Below are 12,300 nucleotides of genomic sequence, written 5' to 3'. Positions count from 1 at the left end.
TTCCAATGTTTTGAATTTTGCTGTAAGCTGCTTTGTGGGAAAGCAGCATATACTGTAAGTAAACTTCATCCATCCATCCATCCTTTGCTCAGGAGGGCCAATGGCACAACCAGTTCAGGCAATGAAAAGAAGGGTGGGGTTTTCATGATGGTGGGGCCGCCACCACCGAGGCCCTGGACCTGCCACTTTGGCCCAGTTTCCTTTCTCTTGACTTTTCTTTCCACAGGCTTTTAATATTTAGCTGTGCTACTATTTTTTAAAAAAAAATATTTCCATTGCTGCTTTTACAATTGTTGGCTTTAATCTGTTGGCTCTTAGTATGTAGGCTGTCGTTTCACGCATTCTCATCTGTTCTTGGTTGGAAGCTGCTCTGAGTTGCTGTTACTAGACCAGCAGGATGAAGGCAAGGTACAGTGGTTAGAGCATCAGGCTAGGACAGAGGGGACCTATTTGTGTTCCTTTGGGCCAGTTACTCTTCCTCAGCCAACCTCCCTTACAGGGCTGTTGTGGGGGTCAAATGGGAGAAGAGGCAAAGCTTCAGGCACGCTAGTCTATGCTCAGTCTGTGTTCTTTGGGGGAGTGGTACATGTTCACCAATACACATCTGCCATGATAATGGCAATGTGGGGGGGGGGAGAGGCACTAATGGGGAAGGGTTGGCATGAAAGAGGGATGCTTCACCCACCCATCCCTCACACACTTCAATTTTCCCCAATGCCATTCCCACCTCAACAAGATCCACTTTTAGTTTCAGAGCATGGGTTTAAAAATGGTGATGGTAGAGGGAGAGTATTTATAGGGGAGAAGGGATGGGCTGGGAAAGGGTTAAGTCCTGCCTGCCCCTCTCTCCTGCCTTGCACACCAAAACTTCCTCTTAACCCTCAGGAGGATGTTTGGAGCCTGCAGTGGATTTCCTGCCTTACTTAGGACTCTGGAAGCTATTTTCCAAAGTGCTGAACAACAAGAAGATGGGAGCTGGTTCGTGCTGCGGGGGGGGGGGGAGCTTTCCTTCCTTCAGGGGAGAGGGTTAACTCATGGGACAATTGCAGCACCTGAGCCAGGAGACCTCAGCCCCCCCCCAACAAACTGCCACCTTCTTACAGCTCCTCCTCCTCCAGGGATTGTGAATGTGCTGCAAAGGCAATCCCTGCGTCCACACGGTACACAGATGAGCACTTTGTGATCCAGTTGTGTGTATTTCACACTCCTGGACACGGTTCAGAGCAAGCACAGTGCTGCGTTCTCTGTTTTCATGATTTTGTGGCAGGGGCGCAAAGCTGTCCAGTACCAGGAAGATTAAATCAGATTTTCTCCAGCATCCTCTTCTCACAGCGGCCAACCAGATTTCCCCAAGCGAAAGCTGCAAGCAAGGCCTGAGTACAAAAGCAACACTCTCCCCTAGTACCCCTGGGTTGCAGCGTGTTAGACTAGATGAACTCTGGTGTCTCTTCCAACCCTAACACTTTATAATTCTATGGTATTCACTGCCTCTGAGCGAGGAATGCTAAGTTTTCTTGCCTTCCCCTCCCTGCTTGCAGAAGCTCTATAAATCAACCCAGGCACAAATGTTCAATGCGTATAATTCATACCCGTTGCAAAATGTGGGCAGAGTTGGTATGGATAGAGAATGTGAGGCACTTTTGACATCTGCCTGCGGTCCAGATTTTGAATGCATGCCCCTCCGCAAACCATCAAGGGTCGCTGTGCTCAAAGCTTCTGCCGGGACGCTCAAGTAAGCAGGAGGCCTTCCTAGAGCTGGATGACTATTCTGGGGCCGGAAATCATCGTGGGGGGGGCAGGGAGGGCTTCAGAGGCGAGTGGAAACTTTCACAGCTGGGGAAGGCATGAAAATTCAGACTCTCCCAAGAGGAGAAGAAAGGAGATGTTGTGTAACTGTCTGACTGCACTTCTTATTTCGACGCAAGAGTTTTCCTGTAACCGCGCGCTGGAAAGTTTGAAGGTTTAAAAGCTTGCATTTTATTTTTACGCTCATGCAGAGTGCCGTGACGTATCCCTGCCTTGTGAATTTGTTTGTATCAAGGTGGCCAAAGACCTTTCCGAAACTTAGGTGGGAAATCCGTGTGCTCCTTTATCTCTGCCAGACGCTGATCGAGGCAGGACACAATCCACCATGGAGCAGAATGAACTTTGACCCTTTAAGTTGGACATATTCCAGACAGTTTCCTGTGGGCCGCAGCCCAAATGCCCATGTATGCGCACTCACAGATTCACCACTTCAACATGCCTCATAGTAAGGTAAAGGTAAAGGGCCCCTGGGTGGTTAAGTCCAATCAAAGGCAACTCTTGGGTTGCAGCACTCATCTCGCTTTCAGGCCGAGGGAGCCAGCATTTGTCCACATACAGCTTTCCAGGTCATGTGGCCAGCATGACTAAACCACTTCAGGTGCAACAGAACACTGTGATCCATCACAGTGCATGGAAACACCGTTTATCTTCCTGCCGCAGTGTTACCTATTTATCTACTTGCACTGGTGTGCTTTCAAACTGCTAGGTTGGCAGGAGCTGGGACAGAGCAACGGGAGCTCACTTCCGATCGACAAGCCCAAGAGGCTCAGTGGTTTAGACCACAGCGCCACCCGTTTCCCTATGCCACATAGTAAGGCCACTTCTGACAACTACAGTAACTCTGAAAAGCACTAGTTGACTTAAAACTTCCTGAAAGAATTCCACGCCGGGTCCTCTGGAAATTTCCTCCTTTTCTTGAGTTCAACCGTTAGTCCACTTGTCTCAGGATTGTCCACACTAATTGGCAAGTCCTCCAGGATTTCTGATGGGGAACTTTCCCAGCCCTCTTTGTGGGTAGGAAGTAATGGCCACCAACCTTGGTGGCTTTAAAAGAAGATTAGACAAATTCATGGAAAAGAGGGCTATCTCGATGGCTATAATGACTCCGCTCTGCCTCCACAACTGGAGCCAGAAATGCTTCTGAATATCTGTTGCTGGAAACCACAGGAGGGGAGAGGCCTCCTGTTGTCATGTCCTCCTTGCTGGTTTCCCACAGGCAACTCTTCAGCCACTGTGAGCACAGGATGCTGGACTAGATAGGCCATTGGCCTGATCCAGCAGCCTCTTCTGATGTTCTTATGGATAGGAACCACATGCACTGCTTCTGGGTTCCATGATGGAGGAAAGATGAGCGACAAATGTAATACTATTCACAAACCAGAGAGCCTCTGGTGTAATTTTATTAGAAAGGGACCTTGGTTGCTTTATACAATGAAATGAACTTCTGCCACTGCCCTTCACCACCTCCAGCGTTATCTAATGTAAGCTCTTGTGGAGAAGGATCAAAAAGCAAACAGTCCTGATGTGGTTCACTTCAGCTCCCAAAGGTGCAAGGATATCACAGAAGACAGAGTGTGGTGAGGACTGATAAGAGGGAAACTGCAAAGAGCTTTGGGGAGATCAGAGAAGCAGCCAAGATTTGAAAGCGATACCCTGGAAGATGAGGAAAAACCAGCCACTGATTTCCCCTTCGCCATCAGAACTCAAAGAAACTCTGTAGAGTCTCTTGGCTCCTAAATGCAAAACTCTCCAAGTTGTCCAATATAGGCAGGATGGAGCCCCACTGCACCCCCAGCTATAGCCCAGAGTCAGTAGGACAGAAAGTCCAGATCTAAATAGTCAAGCTTGGGATAGATCCTGTAAACCTTGTCCAGACACAGTGGGGAAAAGCTGTCTAGCCAAGAATGGGGTGTTAGTGGTTTTTTGCTTTTCTTGAGGGCAGACGAGGCTGGTCCTGGAAGGTTTATTTTCAGCAAGGATGCCGGGTGTGAAGCACCCCAGAATGACTCAGAGGCAGAGATCACAAGTTTGACTGCAGAAATGAATCAAGACGGGAGATTCCCTCTGATCACTCTGTTTGTGTGTGAGAGTATTTGCAAACCAAATCAGTTTTAGTTTTTATTTTCAGTTCCAGTAAATTGCTGAGCTTTTCAGTACACAGCAAGGAAGAACCACTTCCTTATCATCGAATCACGGAACAGTAAGTTGGAGGGGATCCCAAGTGTCATCTAGTCCAACCCCCACCTCCTGAGCCTCACCTATCAATCAGACTGCCATTTAAGGGGGCCAAGTCTCTCTTCCAAACCCTTTGTCAGATTGCACTTTGTTGTCTGTGATTGTAATAATAACAAATAAATAAGACCTCTAGGTCTCACTTTCATGGAGCAATTAAACAGGCCACAATGAACGCTCCCACATACAGAATTCTCACACATAATGGATTTATATTTTTTGTGTGTATCTGATAGCCAGACTTCGGAACTGGTCTGTCCCCCCCCAACAAAACTATTAACAGCATTCTGCTGTCATCTGTGTCCACAGAGTTGCATTGGTAAAATGTCAAAGATGTGTGTAGTGCTTTTTTTTCCTGGGGGGATGCAGGGGTATGCATACCCCGAAACATTTTGTGAATCTTTGTACTTGTGTCCATTTACTGTATCGATTTTTCCCGATTTGAACTATAAAATGGTGATTTCCTGGAGTCAAAATGAAAGTACCCCTAAACATTTTTTCAGATGTGTGGATATGTGTGTGTGCTTCTGTGTGACCAACCTGGTGACCTGGAGGTATCATTGAACAACAATTCCCCCTCATCCCTGGCCATTGACCATTCCCGGCTGGGGCCTGTTGGGAGTCCAAAAAACACATGGAAAGCACCTTGTTGTCACCCCCAGCCAAAGGCTGTTTCAAAGGTCCAAGCGGATACATTGCCTCCCCCTGATCAGGGGTGTAGGAAGGGGGTGTGGGGGTGTGGTTCACCCCGAGTGTCATCCTTGAAGGGGGTGACAAAATGGCACACCGCAGGGGGCGGCACTTACCGTGGGGAGTGACACGGTGGCTTGGGGGCCCGTGCTGCCCAAAACGGCAGCGTGAGGCTTGCATCCGCCAGGCGGTCTCTGTGGGCAGCTCGTTGTGCCGTCCCCGTGCATGGATCGCCCTGCCTCCTCTGCTCCGGGTGCTAGAGCAGCTATTTATGCTCCTGCCCCCCTCTTCATTCTCTCTCTTCAGAAAGGGAGGAATACAATTCTCTGGGATATGGATGCTTTATGAGGGACACGGGTGGCACTGTGGATTAAACCACAGAGCCTAGGACTTGCTGATCAGAAGGTCGTGGTTTGAATCCCCGCAACGGGGTGAGCTCCCGTTGCTCGGTCCCTGCTCCTACCCACCTAGCAGTTCAAAGGCACATCAAAGTGCAAGTAGATAAATAGGTACCACTCCAGTGGGAAGGTAAGCGGCGTTTCCATGCACTGCTCTGGTTCGCCAGAAGCGGCTTAGTCATGCAGGACACATGACCTGGAAGCTATACGCTGGCTCCCTCAGCCAATAAAGTGAGATGAGCGCCACAACCCCAGAGTCATCTGCGACTGGACCTGATGGTCAGGGGTCCCTTTACCTTATGGATGCTTTAGCCTTCTCGGCTGTAGCACTCGCTTCTTTGAAACTCCTTTCCTAAAGAGGGCTGACCTGATTCATGGATGATGATACATAACTTATAATTATAAACCCATTTATTTATTTATTCATTCATCACTGCCATCCCCTTTATAAGGCATTGTGGGAGGGTTCGATGATAATGTAATAAGTAGTTTTAACTGAGAAGCAGCAGCGCTGGGCACACCCCTGCTGGTCACAAATATTACTTCACAGAGCTCTGAGAGCAATCTGGCTCCTCTAATTTTGCAAAGTTGCCTTGCCCAGGAAGTGCCACAACTGCTGAACAGCCCACGACCGTGCCAGTTTTCATCCCCTTTTCAATAGCTAACGGGGCAGCTATGGGAGTAAATTTGCTCCCTGAAGGCGCCAAAGCCATTGTTCGCTAGAGCAACCTCCTTCCAAGGCATAGCACCAGCCAGCTGTGTTCGCTTCAAGATCCTTCGCTTCTTGTTTACCCCAGAAACAATAGATGGGAAGTTTGGTTAGCGTCACCAGAGAGAAGTGAAAGGAAGGAGGCTGTAGAAGAGAGCAGCCTTTGGACCTGAATGGGAACTGCGTTAGGCAGGTCAGGAGGTCACGGCCTGCCCCGTGTGAGAAAGGGGCCCGAGGAGGGTGGAGAAATAGCGCCCTCTTCTGGGGAAAGCAGCCAGGTTTTCACAGCGTCATCTGCTCTGCAAAGCAGCTCACCAGACACCCCCTGCCAGCACCCACCGGGTCATTGCAAATGTCCAAAGAGGGAAATGAGAAACGGCATGGAGGCAGTTTCATGAACCCTGTTGTGTGTCACTGCTATTGAGACTTCAGCTGAGATTCCTACTTGCCACAGACAACCAGGCCAGTGGCTATTTGCAAGCTGGCTGAAATGAACTCAGACCCAAATATGGAAAGGCAACAAGGGCCTCCAGTCAACCCTTCTCTCTGACACCCCAAATTTTGGGAGCCTCATGTAAGTGAATATACTCATGTCTGATTAAAGGTAAAGGGACCCCTGACCATTAGGTCCAGTTGTGGCCGACTCTGGGGTTGCGGTGCTCATCTCACTTTATTGGCCGAGGGAGCCGGCGTACAGCTTCCAGGTCATGTGGCCAGCATGACTAAGCCACTTCTGGCAAACCAGAGCAGCACACAGAAACACCGTTTGCCTTCCTGCCGGAGGGGTACCCATTTATCTACTTGCACTTTGACGTGCTTTTGAACTGCCTGGTTGGCAGGAACAGGGACCGAGCAATGGGAGCTCACCCCATCGTGGGGATTCAAACTGCTGACCTTCTGATCGGCAAGTCCTAGACTCTGTGATTTAACCCACATCGCCACCCGCTTCCCGATGTTCTGATTGACGGACAGCAATTGTATCTTTCACCACGAAATGGCTGATTGCAGAGGAGGGAGGCTTTGAGCGGGGGAAGCAATGCCTGTTACATCCTGCCTGCCTGTTACAACAACCTTGCAAAGCTTGCATGCAGGGAGCTTGGTGTGAAGAAATCAGCAAACTCTTTGTAACGGGAGAGGGAGAAGGGATGCTTTGAAATGCTGGTTTCAAAATAAAATACTTCTTTTCTTAGGAGTTTTACGTATGTGGATGTATTTTTATTTGCTGCACTCTTCTCTCACTCACAAAACAGAACATTTCAGAACTTGACATTTCAATATACATGCCATACTGCAAGGTCGAGTTCCTACGTAAGAGAAGCTGTTCAGGAGTCCAAGGGTCAGGTGGAAATGAAGCATTTCCCAAAAAATCTGTATATACTTTGATGTAACTGGATTCCTTTCTTTCTCTACCTACGTTAACAAGACACACACAACATCACCAAAATACAGAGCAACAAGTGACCACGCACCCTGCAGATGGGGGGGGGGGAATTGGGCTCCCCTCCCTGACGGTGCCATGCCACATGCCATCAGGGAAATTGGCACCAAGCACAGAATTCAGTACTGTCATGGAACTGCCAATCTATTTTTAATTCAACAGGTTTCTAGTCCTTATGACATTGAAGAAAAACACCTCAGAAGTCAGTGGGGACTTGAAAACCACTAGGAGTATAGCATGGACAGCTTTCATCAAAGTCAAAAGTCAAAGTCAAAATGCCTTTAGCATTTTAGCTTCCTCACCCTTTGGATTCCCTCAGGATTCCTCATCCCACAACTTTTTTATTCACCCCCCCCCATGTGACTTTAGGGACCTCCTCCAAGGATATTGGAAGTTAAGTAAATTGTACAGAATAATCAAACAGATGTTACAACTTGCTATTTGACGCTGCAATTCAGCTTTTCTTGACCCTGAATCTGGGCATTGGCAGACTTGGCTACCATGGTGCAGGCGATTCATTAATTTGACCGATTGGAAATGGATGTATATCTCTGGATTTCTTTTAGTTTTAGTGTTTAGGTTTTTTTAATTGGGTTTTATAAACAAGAATAATGTTATACAAATAAATATACCAAGTTTTCTCATGTCGTATATCACAAAAATAGCATAATAAATGTGGAAACATATCTACAACTTATGTTTCATTATTAGTGGTCAATATGTAAGTTCTTGGTTCATGAATTGGTTTAAACAATTAGGAAGAAGAAGAAGAAAAGGGGGAGGAATGGCAAGTGCGGGTTTTAACTCACTTGCTGGATCTGTCATTGAATTTGTCATTGCTTTTAGTCAAACACAATGATTGATTGATTGATTGATTGATTGATTGATTGATATTGATTGATTAGGGCACTGGGACTCGCACAGCCCTGATCTGGGTTCTCTGGGATGCATAGAATTTAGTGTATTCTGCCTGTGGTATGCAACAAATGTCCCAGCAACAAATGAAAGACTGAATGAAGACAGAGATCACTGCAACTCACCCACGTCCCTCCTCCGGTCCAGTGATGTGAAGCACTGAAAAAAATAACACATAACAACAAAGGTAAGTTATTCAACCCACACACCTCTCTCTATAAATCCCATGCAATCCTTTGAAACACATGGCAGCCTTATTCTTTGAAACCTTGGCCATGGACAAAGATCCCAACCAAATTTCCAAAGCTAGTTTTACAAAGACAATTTTTTTGACCACGATGCAGTATTCAAGGGGGCAGGGGGGCAGGGGTGACAGCAGTGGCTAATGGTAGTGCCTTTGGGTAATAATAGATCCAAAACAATGGTTGGGCTATTTGTGTAGAAAGGTCAGTTAAATATATATGATGAGGAAGAGCCTCCGCCGTCTCCCTAATCAGGAGCAGGTTCATAGCGACCTTCGCTTGCCCTACTGAAAACTCAGGGCTGCAAAAGGGCCATCGAAGAACAGGGGAAATAAGCAATTGGAAGGAACCGTTTTGAAACTGGGCTACTGAACACTTTCATCACAGGCAGCTCCGAGTGCAATTAAAGTCCTGGTCTGGGTAGCTCACCAAGTTGACTCTCGTAGGTTCTCAGCTCAACAGACACAGGATCACAGGCTCCAGACCTTTCGGAGCAGATGTTGCATGAGCCCCAGCTGGCATGGCAGTGCTGGATAGGGCCGATAGGAGTTCAAAGCGTCTGGAGGTGTATATCAGGGTGGCAAAGACTTCTGTAGAAGCTGAAAGAGCCTGCTGGAGACTGGAGTGAGTCCCGTCCCCAACATGCTGTGCGTTCCACCTGGTTGGAACTCTCAGAGCTGGGCTGATATCTGAGTTTTTCCAGACCTGCCCTTGAGTCTTCTATCCCCCTTAAAAGAAAAAGAAAAAAACCTACTGATTCACAACAGCTAGAGGCCAGTGTCCCAGTGCCTCTTCCTTAAGCCCCTGAGCTTGAAACAGGAAAGAGGGTCCCCAATGGCCTGTGGGAAAGTGAAATTCATGAGAATGGGACATTCCTAAACTTCTTCTCCAAGGTCCCTTGAGACTCTAGGGAGGCCTCCTACAGAGGGTGTATGAGGAATATTAAATGCAAGTGACTTTAGTTAGGGGCAGCCTCTCCCCAGCCCAATGAGCTTTGCTCCTAGGGACTGGGTGGATTTCTCCCTCCAGCAAATGGGATAAATTTCCTGCAGACATTCCTGCCCCCTGACATCTTGTGCAACACTCCACAGCTGCCTCCTCCAACATGACGGCCCCTGGGCTCTCCCTCTTCTCTTTCTTCTGTTTCTCTCTCTTCTCCCTTAGTATGTGAGGAGGACAGGGACCCTGGCACAATATTTAACTCTTGACAAAGAGATTACATTGGCCAGGGATATGCCCAGGTGCTTAAAATATATTGGAACATGGGCCCCTGGACGAACCTATGTACAAACTGATTTATAGATTTAAATTTTGTGTTTCAGTGTTGCAACCCATCGCGGGACCTTAGGGTGAAGGGCAGGTAATTAGTAATGGCAATAAAAATACTAAAAAAAATTGTCCAGTAGCACCTTAGAGACCAACTAAGTTTGTTCTGGGTATAAGCTTTTGTGTGCATGCACACTTCTTCAGATAAAAATACTAGAGGGACTTGCAGCAAGCGGGTGTGCCCGGGATTGCAGCCTGAGCTGATCGCGTCCAGCAGGTGAATCTTTACATTGGGGACAGGGCACTTGCATTTCACGCACAGAAGCAGGGCCTCTGCTATCCTTAAGCCAGCTAAGCAGCTGCCTAGGGTGCGGACCACTTTGAGGGGCACAGTTTTATACAGATTATTTTTTGTTATATCTTGTGAATTTCTGATTTGTTTTTATTTATATTTTGAACAATTTTATCATTTCTACAAGACTCCTGTTTTTGAAAATCGAAGTAAGAAATATTTTTTTTTGGGGGGGGTGTGAAAGTAGTTAGCCTTGCCTACCACACAAAATAGCCTTGCCAAAGGGGAAAAATAGCTCGGTACCAGCACTACACAGGATAATAGAATTTGGAGAATTGGAGAAGAGCTACGAGGGTCATCTAGTCCAACATTGCAGGAATATTTTGGCCAATGTGGGGCTCAAAACCATGATCCTGAGATTAAGAGTCTTGTGCTGAGGTACCAACTGAGCTATGACAGGAAATAGGACAACTTGCCTACCTTGGAACTAGCAGCTCAGTCTCGTTGTGGGGATCCACCACAGCAACTGAGTAACAACTGTGCAATTTGTGGGTTTTCTGGGTTTTCTTTTTAAAGAAGCCGCTGGAATGGCCTTGTGCAAGCAAATAACTGTTGGCTTTGGAGGCTCTTTGTGGCAAAGCCCCCAAACAGCCTCTTGATCCCTAACCAGTTGCATGCTGCAGCTCTGGCTGACCTCTGAATCCCCCCCTTTGCAAGGAAGCAGGTGTGTGTGTGTGTGTGTGTGTGTGTGTGTGTGTCTTATCAGCACACCTTCATAGGAACTCAGTCCATGCAAAACTAAAGCTCAGTGTATGAGCACAGCATGCGGGACTCTGTTCAAGCCAAAACCCTGCAGATAGCCTCAGCCTCTCCTGCCCCCTGCAACTGTAACCCCACAGTCTCATGCAGTCAAGCTACACCTATTTTCTCCGCCTCCTCCAAAAAATAACATCTACTGTCTTTATTTTGTCCCTGTTTTATCTGTTGGAGAGATTTGGGGTGCAGGCTTCTTCCTTCCCCCAAACAATAACACAGATCATTTGCAACCTGTGCATTGATGATCGAAGGTTTCTCTGCTGGATACTAGGCATTCAGTTTCATATGCTGCTGTTGCCAGCAGGCTCAGCCCTCAGACAGCAGACATTGCCCAATGCATCTGAGCTAAAGCTTTCCCTTGGGGGCCCTCCGCTGTGGGTGGGGAGGGCGCAGCGCTCTGCACGCACTCAGAGGCGTGCTGCCGCCACCAGCCACCTTCCTCCTGCTGCTGCTGCTGCGAGGTGGAGGCTTTACACAGCCTTTGGCCGTGCCGGACACCCTGCGTAGGGGCCAGTCGGGACTGGGCGAGGGAGTGGGGCTAGCACATGGGGCAGCCCCTGGGGCCCTTTCAGGAAATGGCAGTGTGATGGGGGGCGCACTCAGAGGGCCACGCTGACAACACTTGCTTGCTCGGGCTGGAGCTTAAAAGTGGGGAATCATTAAAGTGTGGAATTCTCTGCCAAATAATTTTAAGTCAATGAAAGCACTTGGGATTGCTTTCCTTACTTAGTTTGGATCATCTTTTTACAAGCTGTTTGTATCACTGAAAGCTCTGTCATTGTGCTTTTCTTTTGAGACAAAATATGCTAATACATGAGTTGTTTTCTCTAAACTAAAACCTCAGTATTCAGGTTAAAATGCCATGTTGGCACTTTGCGAAAAATAAGTGGGTTTTGGGTTGCAGTTTGGGCACTCCATCTATAAAAGGTTTGCCATCACTGCCTTAGCCAAAGGCCATCCAAAGGCATCATATATATGCCGCTTAATTCCGGCAACTGTAGTTTGAGATGTTTCAGTTTGCAGCATTTGAGAATCTTAAAACCTGACGGGTGTTGTTGTTGTTGTTGCTGCTGCTGCTGCTGTGTCAAATGTCTTTTTTAAAAGGTAACTTAGCTGCCACAGGCTGGTTCCCTGCCTAACATGCAACAACAGGAGCCAGGCAGAGCAGGGCAATCTGCTGCGGAAGAAATTGAACCAAAGAGGAGACCTTGGCAATCGAAAGTGTCCCGGCAGCTGTCACCCGTGGCGAAAGCCTCAGAGAGGTTTTGGAGGGGGAGCTCCCTTACCTTCGGCCTCTTGAAGCAAGCCCAGAAGAAATCCAGCCACGGCATGATGGGGGCGCTCCGGGACCGGGCGGGGGGTCAGCAGCTGGGAGCCAGGGGTCTCTCTCTGGCCCCAGGGGAGAGCTGTCCCCATCAGATCCAGGAATGCCAGCCAGCCCTTCTGTCTGTCTGCCTGGAGCAGCTGTGGCAGGAGCTGGGAAACAGGCAGGGAGG

General features: G+C 48.0%; 1 protein-coding gene across 1 annotated transcript in view; it reads right to left on the bottom strand.

Moving 5' to 3' along the window:
• Positions 1-12,300, bottom strand: part of STARD8 (StAR related lipid transfer domain containing 8) — a 70,072-nt gene extending 57,772 nt beyond the window's left edge. The window contains exons 1-2 of the mRNA XM_082230813.1: positions 12,091-12,300; positions 8,314-8,347 (exon numbers count right to left, since the gene is read on the bottom strand). Of these exons, the coding sequence (XP_082086939.1) occupies positions 8,314-8,347; positions 12,091-12,135 (79 nt within the window). The 5' untranslated portion in view covers positions 12,136-12,300. The remainder of the gene's footprint in view (positions 1-8,313; positions 8,348-12,090) is intronic.

The sequence above is a fragment of the Podarcis vaucheri genome (assembly GCF_965113315.1).
Source record: "Podarcis vaucheri genome assembly, chromosome: 7".
Classification (NCBI taxonomy): domain Eukaryota; kingdom Metazoa; phylum Chordata; class Lepidosauria; order Squamata; family Lacertidae; genus Podarcis; species Podarcis vaucheri.
Note: the sequence above shows the minus strand (reverse complement) of the source record. Positions and strands in the feature narration are given on the sequence as shown.